This window comes from Pinus tabuliformis, chromosome X (assembly GCF_031772625.1).
Source record: "Pinus tabuliformis cultivar Carrire ecotype Pingquan chromosome X, CPIR1, whole genome shotgun sequence".
Classification (NCBI taxonomy): domain Eukaryota; kingdom Viridiplantae; phylum Streptophyta; class Pinopsida; order Pinales; family Pinaceae; genus Pinus; species Pinus tabuliformis.
In genome coordinates, this window is record NC_142308.1 from 513,878,980 (window position 1) to 513,903,922 (window position 24,943).

Below are 24,943 nucleotides of genomic sequence, written 5' to 3' on the forward strand. Positions count from 1 at the left end.
CGTATAGATCTCCTCTTACCTGCAAGATGATCTCCTCATAAGACTGCGACTAGGGCATCTTAGGTTCAACGTCTAAGGCTTCTCCCTCTAGATCTGTCAAGCCACCGAACCTAAAACAAGTGGAGAGAGATCATGAGTGAAGTGAGTGTAAGAAATGACTCTCAAGTCATCTCCTTTTATACTAAAAAGTTGAGCAGTTGTGGGGTTTATTTGGTTGCTGGCCGACCTTGACGATTTGTCCAATAACACAAATAAATTCATATCTCCATGAATACTTATCGGAATTGGATGATCTTTAGATCAATCCTACGCCTCTCGATGAGAGGGATCCACAAAAAATACCAGCTGCCATAAATAAGGTGACCCACATGGAGTTTGGCCCTAGTTGCCAAATTTAACACTCCCTCTCAACTAGGGAGAACTCCATCCACTGATCTATATGTCTGATTGTACTATCTCTGCCATCAGTGCCTTGCACTGCTCTGCTGAACCATGAAGAAGAAGAATTGATTGAGAATGTATCATACCATTCTCTACTAACCCGAAGCCAATTTCATCTGAAGAGAGTGTGTCATATCACTCTTACTGACCCGAAGTCAGTTTTATTGATCCCAGATCAATATCGCAAGAGAGTGTTTCAAACCACTCATACTGATCCCAGATCAGTTTCATTGATCCCAAATCAATGGAGGTCATCCTAGCATAGGGAGTACAGTAGATACAACGATGCATCCATCGATAGTATTACTATGGTCCCTAACCCCATTTCCCTGCTCATTGATCAGATGAGAGGTACTTCCCATGAGTCCCAGACTACATGGGTAGGATGCCTCGACAGGAGAACTAATCATCCTGTCCACAAGAGAATGAATCATCCTGTATCACAGTTGCCACGGGAGAACTAATCATCCTGACTGACAGGAGAACTAATCATCCCGGCCCACAAGAGAACTAATCATCCTGTTCCATAGTTGCCACGGGGTATCACAAGGGAAGGTTGAACCTGTCACCCTGTACATAGTGCACCACCAGGGGAGGGTGAGTTGCCCTGTGGTCGTATGTCGTTCCAGTAAGTACCCCAAGCCCCCCATAGCTCCCAGAGCTCAATGCATGCAACATGCAAGACCCTTATAAGAAGGTCTCTCAATGACTCCAAGTTGTGTGGGAAAGTCACAGATTTGACCTTTCCTCGGGGCTTTGACAAAATGTCTGCGACTTGTACATCAGTCTCAATGCGATGGAGCCTCCTCGCTCATCGACTTAGCATATCACATATAAGGCAGTATCTGATGTCTATCTGCTGGAGTAATCATCGAATACGAGATTCCTCAACAATCGAATCCCCCCTTGGTTGTCACAAAGAATCACAGTGGTATTCATCATGTGTACAAACAGTTCACTGAAGAGCTTCCACAACCATGCAGCTTCACACGAGATCATACTCATAGCTATGTATTCGGTCTCGGCGGTGACTATACCAACCGACTTGTGCTTCCTGCTCATCCATGATATCAAAGTAGAATCCAAAGAGAACTAGCACTGAGAAGTGATCTAGTGATCCTCCACACTCCCTGCCCAGTGAGCATTCGAATAATCATGCAGCTTCATATTTACGGCAGTGTATCTCAATCCATGAGAGATTGTTCCACGAAGATATCTAAGAAGATTCTTGGCACCAATCTAGTGAGGCTCAACCAAATGAGCTCACCATGCTAACTGCAAAACATATATACGGACGGACGTTGACCAAGAACATTAATGCAAATGAGTTTATGAAACTTAGAGGCATTTCCCAAATCTGGTTCGACATCATCACCATATAACTTATGAATGTTAAGATCCTCGAGGTAGTCACGGGTTTGCAGTTTACCATTCTACATCCAGAATCCAACTCCCTCTTACTTCTGCAAGTGAGAGGGCCTGCACCTATTTGAAATAAATCGTCCTCAGAAAGTGCCAGTATGAGAGGTCTATCATCCACAACCTTCAAACAATGGTTTGGATCGACTTCACTCTTAGTGAATCTCAGCTTCATCTGACAGCTATCAATCCTCTCATATCAAACTCGGGGTGATTTGCTTCAAGCCATAGAGGGCTTTCTTCCACCGGCACACATGAGATTCCTGATCATGAATCTCAAGCCCCTTGGGTTGTTCCAAACCTGTGGACCTGCTACATGAGGTACATCTCGGTCATGTACCTTCATGCTCTTCTTGAATTCAGGCATCCCTGTCACCATCTGACTTACATTGGGTAGGGCCCCATAATAGACCTCCGGTGCTATAGATGAGATGTGTCAATTGACATGGTCCCCAATGGACCATCCTGCAACTTGATACAAATTGCCAACCCTAAACTCATGAGTAAAAGCATCTTTGAAAATTCTATTTTCAAACACGTACCTTTTCATCGATGAATGCCACCCTGAAACCTTTGACTTCGATTGCTGAAATGGACACCAGGTTCTTCTTGCGATCAGGTACATAAAAGAGATTCTTGTAAATGAATCGAGATACCCTTATTCAATTGAGGGGAAACATTCCCTATACCCTTTCCGGGATAGGTGGCATTGACTCCAAGTATAATCCCACAATTGTTTCCATCTCTACCAAATTCGAGAGAGCACCCTTCCATCTAATGAGGTGACTTGAAGCACTACGATCAATAAGCTAGATTCCCAAAGAATCTGAAGGAGAGGGCCAATACAAGATAGCGCTTCTTTATCTTTTCAGAAACAACATTTGATTCTTCATACCTAGGGTTCCTTGCTTTCTCTGAAGAGTTGGTCGTTTCCTTGATAACCTGCATTACCTGTCATTCCTCTGGTCATTGAAGATGTCCCTGGAATGATTGCTATCATCATCAAGTGATGTGTCCCTACCTCGGATACTCCTTCGCATAATGGCCGAACTTATTACAACCAAGGCATCTGCCTTTCCTTCCACCCTTAGATCCGGACTTCCCATAGAAGTGATCTTTAGGTAGGCCATTAAAAACTACTGTTGCGCCATCCTGATAAATTTTTTTGCTTCGACTTCACCCTTGGTGAATTTGAAGAGGGATGAGGAATCCATTGATCCTTTTGTCCTTTCCCAACTGTCTTCGGTGATTGCTCTTTCACTCTTGCTTGGGCATTGTCTTCACCTCAACTCTGATACCATGCTAAATTTTAGGTATGTTCTATGCTTAGAGCAATTTATTTCAATTTTCTCAGTTAGCTCATGCGTATGACCATTGTATTAATTTTTGGATAGTTATTTATGTGAGGCAAACATATCCTGTATTCGAACTCTATATAACACAGTGTCAGAATCACCAAGTAGATGCTACTGGGATTGGGGAAGATGGTCTTGATAGCTTTGGAGGTCATTCCTAGTGTTGGTTCTAAAGCCATTCCAGTCTATACTGCTCTAATATACTGTCAGTTCTGTGTATATGCTTATACACTGTATCTTAATCTTCTTTCTCAAAAGGTATTCAAAAGAGTATGATTGTTTTAATGTTTAAAAAAAGGTAAAAGCTAGAGCTTTTCATGTTATACGTCTAATGTGTGTGTGTATTATAATTCTAATATCTATGCAACTGCCATATGTTACCTTGATTTGTATATCAATTTGATCTAGCAACTATATTTTATGATTTGATGTACAGTTTGAGTAACATTTGCAGTAATTTGTATACTGTAATGGCAGGAAAAGTAATGTGCTTGTTTCATGTTCTCATTAACTTATAGGTCTTTGGGCGAACTGTAGAACTGATGTTCCATTGTTAAAGTTGAGTTGATATTGCAATTGTTGTTATTGTTCACATGTGGTTTGGGTGTTGTACAGGCCAAAAAAGAACTTAAGAGATCTGCTGTGGCAGATAGTGGTTCTGGTGAGAGTTTAGTGAGTGAAGTTCGTACGAGCTCTGGTATGTTTATACCTAAAGGAAAGGTCAGTTTCTCCTATCTGTCTTCCTTTAAGGAAAAACAATGCAAATGTATGCAACAGGTTTTATACATTCTTTAATGAATTTCTTATCAAAACATCACTTTTTTGCCAAGATGATTGTGTCAAATCAATCATATTTTATGCTTTTATGTTATTTTTCATGGGATAATGTTTCTCTTTCTTGATTAGAAGTGGGTGTGCTGATTATAATATAATTCTTTATAGCATTTACTAATGTCTACATTCTGTTTTCTGTGGCATCGACTATTATGCATTTTTGTAAGTTCATTTGGATGGGATATTCAATTTGGTTTCTATGATTTGTCAAATTACTACTTATCTTTCATATGACCATAATGGTGACTCAATAAAATTACTTCCGTATTTCTTTTGGAGAAAATATGATTTATTTTATATAGAAATTCATACATTTACTTAAAGATCATATATTTACAAGATAGAGAAACAACTACCTTGATGCAAACAAATGATGCAATAAGGTCTTGAGTATATGCAGTGAAAGATACATTATTGTCATCTTGTATCAGTGAAAGACGCTTGTCTTTGACTGGTTTGATTTCTATATTTCCTTTTTGAGAAAATATGACTTATACCGTAACTCACAGGTTTACATAAGATCATATATGTAAAAGAGAAATAGTTACCTTAATGCAAAGTGTTGCAGTAGGATATTAGTATAAGCACTGACATATTTTTGGCATCTTGTATCACCAAAAAACCCTTGGCTTTTACTTCGGCGTTTACCTATTCTAATGCGAACCATTAAAAGTTGACATCACTTACAACTGCTTGGAATGCATACTTATAACATGATTTTTAAAGAGAATAGAGAACCAAAGTTTGTATGCATTGCCATTGGCTGACATAACAGTTTCTGTTATATACCTGGGGGGATAATATGGGGTACAAAGGGAGGTACCCAAGGTAATAATGTAATAATGGGATGGGCCATAGTAATAAATAAGGTGCATATCATGTAAGGGACCACAAGTAGTTAATAATAATGTAATGGGCCCATGGTATTAGTTCGATGGTATGAGGGAACCATGGTAATGACCCATGGTATTGTATGTATGAGGCCTATATAGAGACTAGAGACTCCACATGGAGGGGTGTCAAGGAATATTGTATGAACAAACATATGGCTTGTGGAGTGTTCTCCTTCCTAAAGGAGTGAATGTATGGTGTTGCCCTACCTTAAGAGTTTGATCAATAAAGTGAATAATTCTATCTATTTCTATCTCGTATTTCTGGGTTTATTTCTTTTATCATATATTTCTAGGTTAGATCTATAACAAGTGGTATCAGAGCTATATTTTAATATCAGATCTATAACAAGTGGCATCAGAGCACTTTCTTGGGCAAAAGTGAGAAATTTATTTATTTATTTTTTTTTGCAGGAACTTTTTGGAGTGGCGAGTTTGCAAATCAGATCTGTCCGTTTTGGGGCAAAATATGCAAAATCTAATTGCAGATCTGAATTCTTTGTGAAAAAATACCCGATTTCAAAAAAAAAATCAGCTGAATCGGAGTCCAGATGAAAGAGATATCACTGATCTAAAAATAAGTGGTGTTGCAGACAATTTTTCGAGGCAGCGAGTTTGCGGCGCAGATTTGGACGTCCTGGTGCAAGATCTGCAAAATCTAATTGCAGATCTGGATTCTTTGTGAAAAAATACCCAATTTCAAAAAAAAATCAGTCGAATCGGAGTCCGGATGAGGGAGATATCGCTGATTTAAAATCAACGTTTTTTTTCAGAATTTTTGGTGACGACGGGAGAGTTCTAGCGCAGATCTGAACTTCCAAGTGCCTGGATCAGGATTTCTATCACACGAGCAAATGTAGAATGGTTGTTCTATTTCCAAAAACAGGTCATAATAGGGATTCTGAGCAATATTGACAGAATTGTGGCCATTTCAAATTTTCGCCAAGTAAGTGAATTTTTCTCAAACCCTCTTCATGGAAAATTTTACAGGAAAATATGATAGCCCTACTATTGAAAAATACATACAAAAACTAAAGAGCATTTTTGGACATCATTGGAAGTCTATAGTACCAATTGGTTTGAAAGAAGAGGCCACCATATGGTGGAACTCACTTGGCATCAAAGACTTGTCCAAATTTTCGAATGAAGAATTGGAAAAACTCCTTATGGACAAATGGTCTCAGGCTAGAGAACAATATAAGGGGAAACATGTGGGGTTGTTTCTCACTGGTATATCTTTATTACAGGTTCATGGATTGATTCAAAAGGAGAAGATCATTGTTTCTATAAATCCTAGTTGCAAGCATAATTTTATCAATATTAATCTGGCAAAAAGATTACAAGTTCCAACAAAACACATTGAACACACACAGGTGGACGATGAGGATGTTCAAGTGTATAAGGATTTGAAGATTTCTATGGATAAGTATGTGTTGCATGGTGATTTTTATACTTCAGAGATGGATAATATAGATGTTGTTTTGGGATATCTTTGGATGGAATCCGTGGGTACTATCAATATTAATGCAGAAGAAATTCCTAAAGCTCTGGTATAAAAAGAGAAAAATTACATTACAGGATATTTCCATCAATAAACAGGTAGAGTCCACGGCGGCTGAAGCAGAAGATGTTCCAGGGACTGACATATTAGATGATGAGCCATTGATGATCGACAATCAAACACAAACAGAGGCTGAAGCAGAAAATGATACATCAGATGAGGGCTCAGTGGTTGAAGTAATATTGGAAGATAAGACACCACAGCAGGCACCTGATAACAGTCAGGCTCCAGTAAGGGGTGAATTAAAGAAAAAGACACAGTGGGTTAAAACTTCAACATATCATCACCCACATCACCCCGCAAGACAACAACCAACAAGGTGGCAACCAATTAGCCACAAGGACAACAATCCCCGCAGGACAGATAGAGAGGAGCGAAGATCCACCTACTACACATCAACACAGAAGAGCTGCCACGGTCAACTTCCATCTTAAGCGAGCAAGGCACCAGCGAGATCGAGGGTTCACATTTCTCTTGGATGGCTAGATGCACGTGCATAGTACCAGTGGACTACTCTTTTGAGTAGATCTTATTATTTGTGTTCTTCCCATGTTTCGGGGACGAAACATGCTAAGGGGGGTGGAATGTTATATACCTAGGGGGGGATAATATGGGGTACAAAGGGAGGTACCCAAGGTAATAATGTAATAATGGGATGGGCCATAGTAATAAATAAGGTGGTTAACCGATATCATGTAAGGGACCACAAGTAGTTAGTAATAATGTAATGGGCTCATGGTATTAGTTCGATGGTATGAGGGAACCATGGTAATGACCCATGGTATTGTATGTATGAGGCCTATATAGAGGCTAGAGACTCCACATGGAGGGGTGTCAAGGAATATTGTATGAACAGGCATATGGCTTGTGGAGTGTTCTCCTTCCTAAAGGAGTGAATGTATGGTGTTGCCCTACCTTAAGGGTTTGATCAATAAAGTGAATAATTCTATCTATTTCTATCTTGTATTTTTGGGTTTATCTCTATTTTCTTATATTTTCAGATCAGATCTATAACAGTTTCAAATGAGTCAGTTACAATCTCCAAGCATTGCTTCCTGCCGATGAATGTTTCCTTAAAGCAAGGAAGAGAATTTCTGTTGCACTGTTTTCCAACAATGATGTGAGAAGGAACATTCCTAGAAGTGGTGCTTGAGGGTTTCAGGTTTGCACCACAGAGTTTTAAAAACCGTCCGATCTGAACTGGAAACTGGTTAAACCGACCGGTTAGATAGGGCCAGGTAACGAACTGGTAGAATAACCCAGTTGGAGGGATGGTTTGTACTAGTTAGGTACCAATGTAGAAACTGATCAAACTGGCTGGTCAGATAGGACTAGATAATGAAGGTAGAAAACCTGGTTGGGGGCCGGTTTGTACTGGTTGGGTACCAAACCGGCCACTTGGAGGGCCGATTTGTATTGATTAGGTACTAGACCAAAAACTAGTCAAACCGGCTGGTTAGATAGGGCCAAGTAATGAATTGGTAGAAAAAACTGGTTGGAGGGCTGGTTTGGTACCTAAATTGTACAAATCGACCCGATTAGACCTCACATGCGTGGGGGAGATCAGGACACCTAGTGGCAGTTTTTTAGGTTGTTTTGGTGGAAAACAGTGGTTGTTTTCCTCCCAAAACAACCCCACTTGCCATCAAAGCAACCCTCACCCTCCTAAACCCTAAACCTAAACAAAAGACCTAAATTAAACCTAGCAATGATGCAATCAATGGTAATGTTAAATTCTTAAAGTAAAAGAGATACTTTTACTTAAATTTTTAACATTACCATTAATTCTTTTAGGATGTTTGAGAGATGTTCCAACTTGATTGGATTTCATATGGAGAAAGTAGAATTTTATATCTCACTCAAAATCTAATAGACTTTAGAGTTTTTGGGATTTCAAGGTTGGAGGATTTGCGATGTTTCCATTGGTTCTGTCATGTGTGAGGGTATGTAATTGGCATTTGATTAAGAGCATGAATCCCTTTATGTACCTTGATGTTGGTGCTATTGATTTTTGAACTCCACTAGTGTTGGTGGTATTAATTGTTGAACTCCTCTACCATGGCCTTAAGAAAAATGTACCCTTCACTCAAAGCAATATCATTGATTAGGCATGTTAAGCTTTTTCATTTTCTACCATATTATAAGATTGAGGAATCCGAGTCTGAATACATTGAGCTAGATGATGTTTATGTAGCTCTTGTTGATGATCCTATTTCTGGTAGTGAATCAATGATGAGTTTGGTTAGTGATCATGTTGATCAAACATTTGTAGTTTGCCAGTGGCCTAATAACTTGTACCATTGTTTTTGAAGGCTACTTAGAGCCTCATTGAATATGTATTTTGTTGTTGATATGTATTGCACTTTGTGCCATTGTGATATATTCACCTTTTAATGGTATATGAATGAGCAAACTTTGCATATTTTGTTTTTAATTGTTTGGAATCATGGTTTGAAACCTTGAAAATATTTTTTTTTCATTAATAAACAATTATTTTATGTATTTTTTTCAAATCTGGTTCATTTGAATCCAGTTTGATCCGGTTCCGATTTGAACTTCGTTAGATAGGTCATTGGTTCAAAACCTGGTTCTTTTTTTAAGGCACTTGCCATTTGCTAGTCCACTTTTGGCAAGTTTGGATTTTTTAGGTAACCTTTCATACAATGCTAATGATGAGAACACTAGTTTGTAGGAGAGGCCTTGTAGGACCAAGCATTGCTCATTCGGGCAATCCATCAAAAGTCACTATATAAAAAGACCATCCGACGTCTTGTATTCATAATTGAGGCTAGTGGAGTCTTTTCTTGCATGAGAAGGTTCAAACCTTTGTTGTTATGCTTATTATAAGCTTATTGCCTCTCCAAATAGGTCTCTTTATGACATTATTCATTTGTTGGCAGATCTTCATATTTAATGAGCCCTTGGAGCTCCTAGATTGTCACTTCGTGAGATGACAAGAAGCCCTTATACCAGGTATGGGTCATGCATTCTATTGAAGACCTGCAATTTCCCATTGATCTTGTTGTAGAAAGATACCCTTTTTGTTGAATTGTCATGACTGAGATCTTGTGAGCTTTGCAATGCATTTGTCCTGCATTTTCCTATTCCAAATGGTGTGGAAAGGGATGTCCCATTGTTTTCTACTACCTGAATAATCCTAGGAAAGCCACTTAGCTACAATCTTCTAGGCTTCCCAAATACTCTTGAGGATAACAAATTCTCATATTTTAAAAATATGTGGGGTAGTAGGTACTAATGATATCACATAACGTAAAATTGCCTTGAACTTTTCCAATATGGCCGTGTGTGATCCTGAAGATAATTCTTCCATGGTGCCTCTCCAATAAAACTTGTTACCACCCACTTTGCTACCAAAATCTGTGCTCATTTATAAGTATCAACAAGTTCTAGTTTACCCTCCAGTTTTGGCATCACACAGAGATGCTAAGTGTCCATAGGAAGCTCTTGTTCTTCTCCATTCTTAGCCCAAAGGAATGTTCTTATAGTTTTCTCTAATTAGGAATTTGACATTGAGCTAGAAAGCAACAAGAAACATGGTACACATTGCTATTTTGCAAGATCTTGGAGATAAGATAGGATAATTTTATTAATGTCCAACAAATGACCAAAAGAAAGGTCAATGGGACTAGAAAGTACAATCACCAACAACAATTTGTAGAGGTGCATTAAACTTCCCCAAAAAGCATAAAGCTAGAAATTCCTTACACTACTGCCATTGAAGTTTAAATTGAACTTTTCTAGGCACCATTCTCACATGGCAAAGGAAGATAATCCAATTCCAAAGGCAATATACAAATATCCTACAATATCACTTGCACCAACATGTTTCCATGATTGAGGGATCCAATCCATGCAATCTTTAGTATGAACAAGCCAAAATTAAAATTTTTGATCTCTTATGATCACTTTGGAAGTTGCACTAGAGGTATCAAGGTAGGTAAGAATACCATCTACCAAGCTAGGGTAAAGGAAAAGAGTCATTTGTAAAGTGATCATTGTCACCAATTTCTAGATACCCCGAATCCAACCTTGCATATAGATGCTTCCATCAAGTATCCAAGTGCATCAACTACTAATACATAACAAATAAGCAACCAAAGGACCACTATGGTTAATGGATCGATTAAGAGTGATGCCATCAAATAAGGTACCATTTATTGTAACAAGTATGATAGCTTCCAAGAAAAGGGTATACCAAAACTTCCAAGAAAAGGGTATGTACCATTCCTATAAATGGGAATCAAACTCCAACAAGTGCAACATATCCAAAACAAAAGTCTATTCGACTCTTTCGTAAGCTCTATAAAAGTTGGTTTCGTTTCCCCATCAATAGATTTCACGAATTGGCAGTTTGATGAATGAGGCTTGAGAAATTGTGATCTTTGGGATTGGAATGGTTTTATTGCTTGTCTAGTCATTGTAAGGAAAGGCTTGCTTGACATCTCATGCTAGCACTGTAGCGTCATAAGGATGTGATTTGACCATAGGGTCATAAGGATGTGATGTGACCACAAGGTCACAAGGATGTGGAGGGCCTCATGGGGGCTTCTAAATGTGAAAAAACTATCATTTTGATTATAGTCACTGGTTTGGAGAATGGGTATGGTGCCAAAGATTGTTTGGAGGTTTGTTCTGAAGGTGTATCATGACATAATGATCCCCATCTTGATGTAGATTTCTCTTAATATGATTTGTTTTTTTATGTAATCAATTTTAGGAGGGCTCCATTCTCCATTTTGGCCCCTAGATTACTTGTTTCAAGAGGGTGCCTCTCGAGATGATCATCTGGGGATGGATTAGGGAGCTGTAGGAGCCATATGGATGGCACTGCACCCACATCCATAACTCGACAACATATTTTTTTTTTGTTTTAGTTCAATGAATCAACTTGTGTGATAGAAATATTGCATTGAGGCCCTTGGGTTTGTTGCAATACCTTGGTTGTTTTCTATGAATGACCATGACCTTTTGGTTGATGCCCTTGTGAAGTTTATGTTGTTCTCAATGCAAATAGAGGTGTGAATAGAGGTGCGGTCAATGCAAAATAGACAAGATTTTCAAGGGCTCTTTTGACAAGGTGTTGAGATTTGTAAACATACATTTGACCTAGTGGTGGATGCTAAAAATAAGATAAGTAAAAGGCTAATGATGCTCAAAAGTTGATAAGGAAAGAATCTTTCTAGTGTTAGCAATGCTTGCTTGGCTATTGGCAAGGAGCCAAGGATTGTCCATGAAGCAAGGAAGCGGACAACAACACAATTTCAAGAAGAGTCATCAACAGGTCCATTCAGAGCTTAAGAAAGTAGATTGGTGAAAATGCTTGATGTCCATGGGAGAGTTTAAGTTGAGGCAAGAGTGGCAAGGGCCATCTATGCTTGAAGGATGGATTTTGATGTGGTTGGGCTCTCTATTGGCATGATTTGGTGAGGTAAATTAACAAATCCCGTCAAGGTTTCAAGGGGCCCAACTATGATAAGGTTTGAATAATTTTGATAAAGAAAGATGGGCAATTTCTCAAATATGTATTAAGGCCAATTTATAATTCATGGACTAGTGTGGGGTTTTCCATTAACTTAGATGGATGCACAAATATAGTTGTAGGCCATTGTTCAATGTCATTGTTTAATCACAAAAAGGAGCAATGTATTTGAAGATGATAGATTGTTCAAACAAGATAAAAGATAGTAATTTCATTGTTGCTATTGATCAATTAGGCCCAAACATTATGGTGCAAGTTGTAAAAAATAATGCACTTGTTTGCAAAACCATGAACTTGAATGTTGAGGGTAAATATAATCACATTTTTTGGAATCTTTTCATTTTCTATAATTTAAATATGATTTTAGAATTGTTTGAGGCTAAAAATCCATGGATTAAGGAGATCAGATGCAAGGTTAGGGATACATTCATCACCAACCATCTCCAGTGCCAAGCAATGTTTCAAGAATACTCCAAGTTACAATCGCTGAAAGTCGTTGAAATAGGATATGCCTCAAAATTCATGATCTTGTGCCACCTTGTTGAGGTTAAATCTTCATTAGTGGCTATGGTGGTTAGTGATCTTTATGCTTAGTGAAGATAATCAAGTTTCATAATTTCTTAATAATTATGAAATGGGTATTAGACTATTACGAATCAAAATTATCATTTCTACAATCATCAATTAAAATTGTAAATCTAAAAGTAAATTACTAAATTGAATCCATCATTTGACATTATCCAATGTTCCATATAAATTCATCATTTGGCAATGGGCATTAATATTATGCAAAGTACATCTAAAATAAATTAATCATTTGACAATTGAAATTACACAATACACATTGAAAAGTAAATTCATCATATGGCAATGACATTACGCTGATGTCTAAAATAGGCATAGAATACTAAACTAAAAGTAAACATAGAAAGCAATGAAATACTAGTAAATTTCTCAAAAAGTACTAAATAATAAATCAGAGCTCCAATCCGGCAGCTCCAAGTCACAAAATGAAAATCGCAACTACAAATGTCTCAGGCCCCCCATCGATAGAAAATGTTGAGCGGCGAGTGCGGCCGACAAAGTAAATTGTTGAGCGGCAACAAAAGGAAAATGTCAAGCGACAAGGTAAAATCGTAGGGTTAATGAGAAATGAATGAGAGATGTGAATGATTATGTTTTAAAGTTTTAATTTATCCTTTAGTATTTTGTTTTTTTAGTTATGTTAAAATTTGTATTTGTATTTTTATGTTTTAACTGTTATTAGCAAAAAAAATTTGGGGGGACGTAGGGGGATGCTTTTCATAGCTAGAAAAAGGCCCCCCCAAAGTTTCCACGAGTTTTCCCAAAAAAGGGGGTGTGGGGAAAAGTTTCCCCAGGAGTTTCCTCGTCCCAAGAATGTGGGGGAGCGAGGAAGCGCATCCCCACCTTGGGGGGCGCTTCCACGTGGAACACTGGTTATTTAAAAATAATATCTACTATATGGATGTATTATATTATTTCCAAGGAAAACCTTGAGGGCTGACTATTAGGTAGTTCCCCACATTCGATGGATGGTATCCGATGTAAACTAGTCAACACTTGACTAGGTAGGGATATTGTGCAAGGCACATGGGAGGTAGCAAGCATGGAAGATTAACCACGAGACCTATTGCATGAAGATCTAAGAACTCAACCACTCAAACTAGCCCACCGTGTTGTGTATGTGTATTGTTTTTCTTTCCATGGAAAAACTTCCTTGCCAAAACCCTTTGGGTGATTCCTCGCATTTTGTAATGTCACTTAGGGTAAATACCCCCGATGTACAACACGTACTCCAAACATAGGACTCAACTAGATTGGAGCCTATGACCTCTCAGTGATCTCCTGACACTGGTCAATATTGATGTCTTTGTTTAAAGGGGACACATTTCCATGGTGTTCCTACTTTTGAAACCTGTCGAAGTTTCCAAGTTTCATGCAACATAGCATGCATGATATGTCCTCCCTTCTTCGAGCTTAGCGTGCTTTAGTCATTTTCTTTTGAGTCATATACAACAATGCTTTGGTGTGTTAGTGGGTTGCAAACTAGAATAATTATTGAGACAAAATGCATCCTCAACTCTATTACAAATATGATATTATTTTTCTTGGTGGTTTTTTATGGGTCAGGGATGGCACATTTACGTTTCAATAAGCTCAATCAGTGCCTCAATTGAGCAAAGTAGATTAGATTGTTTCATTTGTATTTCTGGTTGTTTTAAATCTTTGTACACCGTGTTTTATTTTCCAATTCAGGCCTGAGTAGATTGCCCTGGGATGTACAAAGTTAGCCTTGGTGTCAATTTTTGTGTCTAGATTGGTTGCGAGCCATCTCTCTTCAATTTATATGTTTATTTGAACTATCTTATGTCATGAGGCTGCTTGCACGATTATATGATCACTTTCATGACTGTAGGTACAATTTGTGAGGTTGTTTGCGCCATACTTGTGGGTATTGTCCTAAGAAGGAGCAAACTGTTTCCACCTTATGCATTTGGTCTCCAACTAGGAGGAATGTAGAATTGGCATTGGGATTTTCTTTAATGAGCAAGAGCATGAAGAAGCCTAATGAATTCGAGAGGAGATATTTTGAGCTTGGGTCATCAACATAATTTGTCCTCCATTGGGCCAAATGGGAAATATTGGTAGTATTGGCATCTGTGCCAATGGTTTTTAAAGCTTAATGGAATTCATGTTTCCACCCTTTTTTAAATTGTCTCTTGAAGTTAAAATTGGGTAGTGTTGCAGTTATGTAGGCCATCGTCCTCTCTTATTCCCTAAACATATTTTTCTTAAGCATTGTCTGTTCCTCTCTTTCTTTTGTGTACACATGCTTGTACTAGTTTTCCGCTTTTTCCATTTTTGTTTTCCTCGTCTTTTCTCCTCTTTTTAAGTCATCAATAAAAGTTTGGGGGTGGGGAAATGTTATGAGGTAGTGGAGAGTCCATCCTCTGTGCTCTTTATGACTTAAGAGTATTTTTTGTGGTAACAAGTTAGGGTCACGAAGATCCCATCCTCTACTACAAGTCTTTTGTCTGGGTTTATGTCAAGGTAGCAGATAGCATATTGTCAACCTATTGTCCAAATGCTTGACAACCCAACTTTAGCGGATAACTGGCTATTGATGGTTAAGTGATAGTTAGCAACGAGATGATGATGTGGTGGGACATATGGTGATTGATGATAGGGTTCACTGATAGGGGAAATAAGTGGGTAGATTGACACTTGGCTTTAGGTGATGAGGTGGCACATTGTCATTGCCATTTCGACCTAAAATTAATTTGTGGGAGGTATGAGGGGTGAGGCCTATGGACATCCTACTCTATCACACAATATAAAGGAAAACTGTTCATATATGTAAACTTTGTTCACTTAATGCATGTGAGATTAACACTTATGTGCCAAATTCGATGGCTAGGGTTAAATAGTAGAAGATTTGATGGTGGTGGTAGCTTAATCTTTTAATTGCTAGAGCTTGGGCTACAATTTATAAAATTAAGCAAATGAGAGTTTGCTGGAAAGGTCTTGGTGTGTAGAATTTGATGACATGGCCTTATTAAGAGGTGCCATGTGGCATGTAGATCCCACCAATCATTCAAATGCACTAGTGCCTCCTTTACACCTAAAGATTCTAAACTATTGTTCTATCAAAGGTTGATACATTCTTTAATTTGTGAAATCTTAATTTCTTATATGAGTGGGCCCATTTGAGGTGGAGAAGAGCCCACCATACACCATCTAACTTATAAAGTGGCCAAATCACTAGGTATCGAAGAGCCCATCATTCACCCTACATAATATTAAGTCATTGGGGTAAGTCTTTTGAGGGGGAGGTGTTACCTTTTTGCTCGACATTAACAAAAGCATATGGGGTAGGCCCAATGTGGGGGTAGAGCAAGGGGCAAGCAAGTGATAAGGAACATAGACTCTGCCCTCCATCCGCTGCATCAATATGAAAGAAAGAAAGATGAGAAGGACATGGGTCTAATGTGAGGAGTGGATCCCATCTGGACCATGACAAATAAGACAAGGAAGAAGGTGATAAAGGGTCCATAAGAGGACTTGGATGAGGACTGATCCGGATTTAAATTGGAACGCAACAAATTACATAGATAACCATAAATATAGAGATACAACAGTAATTATACTTCATTTCATTAATGTAAAATACTGAAATATGCTTACAAACAGAAAATGGAAATAAACTAGCTCGGGTGATGGTAGCTTATCTTTGAGGAGAGATGTGGCAGCTACATGCCTCTGAACTGTCCTACAATGAGGCTCGAAGCATAGTTTTAAAACTCCGACTCCGACTCCGACTCGGCCGAGGATCGACTCTGACTCGGCCGAGTATCGACTCCGACTCCGACTCTGAAACGGTAATGACTCGGCCGGCTCGATTTCAGTGACTCGGTCGTTGTAAAAAATACATTAAATATTTATTTTTTTATAAAAAAACATAATTTTAAAGATTTTAAACATAATTTTAGAGATTTTCATTAATGTTTCCAAACACACAGCATTATAATATAGATGGAAGACAACATATGATCAAAGTAGGCTCATGAACCAATCCATTATATCAAAATGGTACCCAATGACAATACATAGTCAACTGTCATACATGATCAAAGACTCAAAACAAAAAACACATAACCAAGGAGGCTAGAAATGGCCTCTACAACAAAAGTAAACTGTGACCAGACTCCAGTACTAGTACTACAGCTACTGGCTAGTAGCTACTGCCAGAGGAGCCAAGATCATGTCGATCAATCTCTGGATCATCATCAGAGTCAGACAGGGGGGTCCATGGCTCCTCATCATCATCATCTCCAACTGCAGCTGTAGAAGTGGTACCACTAGCACGCTGTGCAATTGCAGCAGATGCAAGCTGAGATAGAGTAGATATGCGGCTGTGCTTCTGTCGTGGCTGAGCATAGGAAGCACCTACAACTGGAGTCCTTGTTGGATGTGAGACTGAGGCTGGTGGATTGGGATCTACATTCAACTGAACATCATGTTCAAGTTCAATTGATGTCTCGATATATAAATCTAAATCAAGATCCTCATCAAGATCAAACTTTGCTGGACGACTCTCCACTACCCAATCTGATGTTGGATCAATGTCTTCCAACACATTGGGATCTGAATCAGGTCTTTTGTTCAGCAAATGGTTTCATCTGAGCCGGAGGTTGTATTGGACATAAACTAGATCATTTAACTGTTTTTGATCCAAACGGTTTTTCTTCTTTGTGTTACTTGGGAGCAGGAGCGAAAATGGGAGCAGGAGCGACATTTTCAGAAGCTCCTGGTTTGGGAGCGAATCCCAGAGGAGTTCGACAACCAATGTCACTAACATCAAGGTACATAGAGGGATTGGTGCTCTTGATTAAATACGAGTTCCATACCCTAATACATGACAAAATTCAATGGAAACATTGCAATCCTCCAATCTTGAAATCCTAAAAAACTGGTAAGTCTGCTGGATTTTGAATGAAATCTAAAATTCTACTTTCTCCATATGAAATCCAATGAGGCCGAAACCAATCTCAAACATCCTGAGTCATTTCATGGTAATGTTAAAAATTTAAGTAAAAGGATGAAAATGAAGATTAAGGAGAATGTCACTTTTACTTTAAGAATTTAACATTACCATGAAATTTGAATAGCATATCAATAGTAGAGAGCATTTGAGTGTGTTAAATAGGGTTTGGGAGGGGGAATGGACCCCAAATGACATTTAGCAAATTCATATAACACCTTGGAGTCCAAACCAATCAGAAATCACTTTAAAAATCCATTAAAAAAATATTAAATCGCTGTTTACCGTGTTCTGGGCCGGCTTTTTGTGACTCGGCCGAGTCATAACGGAAACGGCCGAGTTGGCCGAGTCAGCCATGACTCGGCCAAACGTACCGTTTCTAAGGCCGAGTCATGGCTGAGGGTATCGGCTCGGATCAACTCGACTGTTTCGGTATCGAAACAACCATTTTTTAAAACAATGGCTCGAAGGCCTATTTATTGTTGAGAAACAATAGAAAACCCTAAACATCCAAAACCCTAACCATAGGAGATGAAGCGCCAAACTATGGGCCCCGTTTTGGGTAAATTGGTACATCAACTTCCCGGGGTCGTAACTTTGGCATACGATCTCCATTTGACGTGCACAATACCGTACTAGAAAGATCTATCCGAGTACTACAACTTTGGGATGAGCAACATCGGTCCATGGACCCATGTTTCTCCCAGTTTTCTTAAAAAACATTGTTTAGGGCCTCAAAATGGCTCTGGAAGTTCAGGACACGAAAAAATTCCAAAAATATTAAATTGTGCTACAAATAAGGAAACTGAAAAACTGAAAGAAACAATGGTGGGGGTCTAGGTGGAATTGGCGGGTGGCCACCAATATCCCCCTGGATCATTCCTCCCCCCAGGAAGCAATTGTCCCCATTTCGTTGAGTTCCTCCATGAGATGAGGAAACTTCTGCTAAACTTGGTCCCTCGTGAGCCACTTGCCCTGGTGAAGGAGTTGGCCTGCTTTGATGACTCGATACAGTTGGATCTTCTGCTGGCGAGTGTGCTTGATCTGCGTGTCCATGATCCGATCAATTGCAACTTGTTCCATGCAATCTGGATATAACTCTGTTGGTGTGAGCTATTCTGCAATGTCGAATGTGTTTAGTAATGGTGGGAAGTATGGCCGAAGGCAGTCCACATTGAAGAATGGGTGCAGGCCAAGGAATGGGGGAATGCTGAGCTCAAATGCATTGTCTCCCACAGCCTTGGTAATGGTTTAAGGACCATATCGGAGTGGTCTGAGTTTCTGATAGGCTTCGATAAGGCGTTCCTTTTGCAAATGCAATCAGACTTTGTCGCCCATCTGAAACTTGTGTGGCCGATGTTGATCATGTCGCTGCTTGTACTTGGCATTTGATTTCTCCAGAATGTCGTGGACCTGCTGGCAGATATGTTGGATGTGCTCAATGAAGCTATTTGCTTTATCTGTTTCGGACTGGACATGAGTTGAATCTGCCTAAGTAGCTGCAAATGGTATGGCCAAATCAATGGGATATATTGGATGGAATCCCAAGCCCACCTGAAAAGGGTTGTGGCCAGTTGAGCTGTGGAGAGCCCGGTTATACCTGTGCTGAACATAGGGGAGGCTCTCATCCCATGTGCGTGGATGCTTTGAGTTGTACATGCACAAAATGTGTACGATCATCCTATTGACAACCTCTATCCGAACATCAGTTTGGGGATGGAAGGTTGTGGACTTAGTGAGTTTGGTGTCCAGCATCGACCAGAGACTGGAACAAAATGTACTGAGGAACCTGTTGTCCCGATCTGAGATGATAGACTGTGGGATCCCAAAGTGTACCTAGACTTGTTCAAAGAAGAGTTTAGCAGTGGCTTTTGCTGTGATATTCTTCTTGCAGGCCGCTATAATGGCCATCTTTGAGAACTTGTCGACGACCACAAAAACACAATCGTTTCCATGCTTAGTAGAAGGAAGGCTCGACATGTAATCCATGGAGATGGATTCCCAAGGTCAACTAGGGGTAGGCAGTAGAGTATAGAGGCCTTGCTTCTTGATGGTCGGTTTGGCAATGACGCAGGCAGTTCATGATCTGATGTACTTCTCGACATCCTGTCGAAGATTCGGCTAATAGAAGTACTTCTGCAGTATTGCCACCGTTTTCTTGACCCCGAAATGCCCAGCAGCCTGACTTTAGTGTGCTTCCCAAATCCTCTTGGCATGCTCGCTTGAAGGAACACAAAGGTGACCCGGTGGCATAACAGGGCATCCTGGAGGTGGAGGTGAAAATATGAAACATGCTGACCCTCCAAGAGTGTATGGTATGTGTGGTCGAATTCTGGGTCGCTTTTGTAGAGAAGTGGCCAATCAGAAGTCTCGTGCCCACAAGAGTTGAGCACGGTGATTAACACCATGATCAGTGGTCGATTGAGGCAATCTGCAACATTATTGGTGCTGCCCTTCTTATACTTGATAATCAAATGGAACTGTTGTAGGTATGTGGACCACTTCTGATGGCGATCATTCTGCAACTTCCCTTGTGACTATATGAACTATAGGGGCCGGTAGTCTGTGTGGATGACTGTTTCCTCCCCCAAAATGTAATGCTTCCATTGTCAGCAGGCCCGCGCAATGGAATACATCTCTTTGTCATAAGTGGGATACTTTCGGATTGTGTCTAAAAGTGCCTCATTGTGATATGCCACTGGATGTCTGTGTTGAGTAAGGACTGCCCTAATAGCATAGTCAGAGGCATTTGTCTCGATCTCAAATGGTTGTTGCAAGTCTAGTAATGCGAGCGCTGGTGTCGAGTAGAGGTGATATTTCAACTCTGTGAATGCCTTCTGTTGAGATTCAGACCAAAAGAATTTTGCTTTCGTTCCTCCCATGGTGACTTGACTCAAGGGCCAAGTGATATGAGAAAATCCCAACACGAACCTGCGGTAGAAGTTGGCAAGACCTAGAAAGCTGCGGAGCTTTGTCATAGTGGTTGGAGATGGCCAATCCCGAATGACTTGGATCTTGGCTGGATCCACATGCACCCCTTGTTCATCAATAATGTATCCGAGATACTGAACTTGGGTCATGCCAAAAGTGCATTTCTCCAAATTGGCACATAACTTGTGTTGTCGTAGTGTTTGGAGAACTTGTCGGATGTGGTGGAGGTGCTCTTCCCAACTTTGGCTGAAGATCAGGATGTCATCCAAGTATACCACTACAAATGATTTGGTGAATGACTGCAAGATGTCATCCAATAGCCTCATGAAGGTTGCAGGAGCATTCGTAAACCTGAAAAGCATAATCAACCATTTGAAAAGGCCCTCCTTGGCTTTGAAGGCAGTCTTCCAAACATCGAACGGTTTGATTGGTACCTGGTAATATCTTGACTTCAAATAGATCTTGCTGGACTATTTTGCCCCCTTCAGTTGGTCCAGAAGGTCATCAATCTGTGGGATAGGATACCTATTCTGGGCAGTGATCTTGTTCAATGCCCGATAGTCAATACAGAGTCTCCAAGTCCCATCCTTCTTCTGTACCAACACGATTGGGCTTCCACAGGGCAATGAACTCGGTCGGATGTGACCTTTCTGCAACATTTCTTGAATCTGCTTCTTGATTTCATCGTTCTTCAGAATGGAGCGCCGATAGATTGGTCCATTGAGCAGCGACGCACTTGGGGTCAGATTGATGGAGTGCTTGACCTGACAGTGCAGAGGAACCCCTGTGGGGGAGGTGAATATGTCCTCGTACTCCACGACTTTGTCCATCTGTAGTTGTCGTGCGGAGGGGCCCTGTCTGGAGGTCGTGGCCACTGTCTTCTTCTTTCCTTGAGGGCGTATCATCAGGAAAACAAATTTCCCGGTTTTGGAAATGAGCTTATTGCATTGTTTTGCAGTAACCAAAGAGATGGCGGTAGGCGGTGCTACCTCCGGTATCCTGTACAACTTATTTCCCAAAGTAACGATAACAACACGAGGCCTTGACTCATATACAGCATGTCACTTCCACAAGTATGGTTGTCCTAATTATACATCACAAACATCAAGGGGAGTAACGTCACACAATACCTCATCCGTGAAGGGCTTGATATTGTATGGAAGGCGACGCAGCTGGCTCACGCGAAGATCCCGTCGTTGGTGAAGCAACCCGATGGTGTACGGTTTTGGATGTGTTGTGGTCGATAAGCCCAACCGCTTCACGACCTTTGCCGAAATGAGGTTCTTTTGGCTCTCGTTGTCGACAATAAAATGTAGCGGGGAGCCCTTTACCCACATCTGGGAGTGGAAGAGGCTCTCCTCCTCCGGATCTTTGGGTTCCTCCTTCTGGATCTTCGTGGTGGCAACGATGTCGTTGGGCTCCGCATCGATAATCTGCTTCCCTTTGTCATTCCCCTTATCGGGTTTTGATTCAGAGTCTGAACATGCATCTGATTCTGAAGACTTTAGCTCGACCACCATTGACTGCTTGGCCCGACATTCACTTGTGTTGTGAGTGGAGCTCTTATGGAACTCACACCACTTTCCCATGTCCTTATTCGACTTTGCGGTGTTGTTCTTTGCTTACAGCTTTGGTGGGTTGTCCTGGGCCACCCCGTCTTGGCTTTGTCCTTTATTTAGCAGTTGGGGGCGCCTTTCCCTTGCTTCGGATTTGCAAATCCAAAGGCTCGCCTCTTTTGTTTAAACTTTTGCTCAATCTTGATAGCGTATTGGTATGCCGTGCCAAGCGAGGAGATGTCCAAGAACTCCATCTCGTCCTAGATGTACCTGTGTAGGCAGCCGTGGTATTTGAGTGCCAAATGTAGCTCAGAATCCTTGATACCAACTTTGTGCGAAGGGTATGAAAAATATTGGTAAACTCTGGCACGTCTTGGTCCCTTCCCTGTCGCAGCGTGGTCCACTTTATGTATTTATCCTCATAGCTTCTGACAGGGTAGCACTGCTCCTTGATGGCATTTTGGAATGAATTCCAAGTGGGTGCGACTGAAAACAGTGAGGCCATACTTTCATCCTTCTGCTCGCAGTAGGTTTCCCACTAGTCCTTGACGTGGGGGGCTGCTTTGAGAAGAGCGAAATTAATTTTTTCCCGGCCGGAAAAGTCATGAATAGAAAAATACCCTTCTAGCAGATTTAACCATTTATCTACAACATCTGCATCTATCTGACCCTCAAATATGGGAATGTCAAAGTTAACTTGTACCTTAAAGGGGGTGGCGCTTTCAGAGTAGCTACTGGAAGTAGATGTGTCGCCCCTGGGTAGCCGCTGAAGGATTTGGGCAAAGTTGTCCATTATCGCATTCCTTTGTTGCTTGAGGGCCTCTTCGAGCAAGATTTTGACAGGATCTCCTGCCCCCTCGTCTTTCTTTTCATCTGCCATGGGAGTCCGTTAGGATTTGCGATGCTGGTCTTGCAAAGGTTCGACCAGTTCAAGCCCTAACTCCTTATATCCCGACCTCGTTGGGGACATGCAAAGAAAAACAGAGAAAGAGCAGACCGCTTTGATACCACTGATCCGAATTTAAACAAGAACACAACAAATTACATAGATAACCATAAATACAGAGATACAACAAGAATAATACTTCATTTCATTAATGTAAAATACTAAAATATGCTTACAAACAGAAAATGGAAATAAACTAGCTCGAGCGATGGCAGCTTATCTCTAAGGAGAGATGTGGCGGCTACATGCCTCTGAACTGTCTTACAATGAGACTCGAAGGCCTATTTATTATTGAGAAACAATGGAAAACCCTAAACATCCGAAAGCCTAACTCTAGGAGATGAAGCACCAAACTATGGGCCTCGTTTTGGGTAAATTGGTACATCAACTTCCTGGGGTCGTAACTTTGGCATACGTTCTCTATTTGACATGCACAATACCTCGTTAGAAAGATCTATTCGAGGACTACAACTTTGGGATGAGCAACATCGGTCCATGGACCCATGTTGCTCCCAGTTTTCCCAAAAACGTCGTTTAGGGCCTCAAAACGGCTCCAGAAGTTCAAGACCCAAAAAACTGCCAAAAATAGTAAACTGTGCTACAAATAAGAAAACTGAAAAACTGAAAAAAAACAATGGTGGGGGTCCAAGTGGAATTGACGGTGGCCACCAATATCCACCCGGATCAAGGACATGGACTGATAATGCATGCCCATAGCATTGGAAACCAAAGTTGGTGACTAGATCGATCCACCTATCAAACCGGAACTGGTCAAACCGAGACTGGTCAAATCCCAATGAACCTGTCTTTAAAAAAATACATGAAATAAGTAATTTTAATGAAAAAAACTATTTTTAAGATTTAAAAACCATGATTCCAAACCAATAGTAACAAAATATGTAAAGTTTGTGTAGAGCCTCATGAATGCTTCATTTTGACACTCTCCCTTACCAATTTTTCCTCTCTTTGACCGTCATCGTCAACTCAAAAGGCATCAAACTACAAGGTTTTTGGCATGGTAAGGTTTTAATTGTCTTATCTTTCATTTTTAATAATGTTCATTATTATTGAATTAATGTTTGTATTAGCTACCGAATTCATGCAATTCTGCAGCTAATCTATGTTTCTATAGCCAACTCCAAGGTTTACCAGGATCCGAGGTGCCAACTAAGAAGAAAAAGATATGGACAGGTGGAGATTGATCCCTTCAATGATTCCCTCCTATCCATCCGAACTAGATTATCAAGGGATTGTTCGATTGCATGGTCAAAGGGTAAAAGTTGACATGTTGCTGAACAGGGGAGCGAGAGTCTGAAAATCCTTGCGCTTCATGATTTTATTTGCCAAATAGAAAATCGTGAGCAAACAATATTTTGATACCTGTTAGAAGCTAAGTTTAGAAGTTTGTTACCTAATGGAAGGCGTAAAAGCTTCGAACAATTATTTGACGGGGGCTTTTATAAATACCGTGCAACAAAACATGAATAGAGGTTAGTTTTTATATGCGACAATATTGTTTTAAACTTTGTTTTTGCCTGTTAATGAAGAATGAAGTTTTGATGCATCGCTGATTGTTCGATTAAAGTTCTGTGACCACCTGTTTATGGAGGGCCCCTGCAAAAGTGAAGGTTTTGCGTTTTCATATATTTTCTTTATTATTTGTTGCAATTACTTACATGTTTTAGAATCGTATGTTGATTTCAGTTAGATAGCGATAGCAATATTTCACTAATCATTCTTTTCAAGTTGATTTATAATGATGCTAATTGTAGTGTAATCGCTTTTCATAGATTTCGTTATAGTTTCATTTTAGAGTATTTCATTTCAGAGCATGAGTGATTTCTTTACAGTTTTCATTTCAAAGCATGAGTGGTTGATAATGAGAAAATGTGTAGTTTTCATTTTAACTAGAAGTCAAATTCATATTGGTTTTTATGCAAAGGGTTG

The 24,943-nt window shown here is 40.0% G+C and overlaps 1 protein-coding gene across 1 annotated transcript in view; it reads left to right on the forward strand.

Annotated features, from left to right (window-relative positions):
* The window catches only part of LOC149140934 (putative prolyl 4-hydroxylase 4), a 127,290-nt gene that overhangs the window by 60,337 nt on the left and 42,010 nt on the right, over positions 1-24,943 (forward strand). Inside the window, exon 3 of the mRNA XM_089447856.1 lies at positions 3,831-3,935. Coding sequence (XP_089303982.1) covers positions 3,831-3,935 — 105 coding nt within the window. The remainder of the gene's footprint in view (positions 1-3,830; positions 3,936-24,943) is intronic.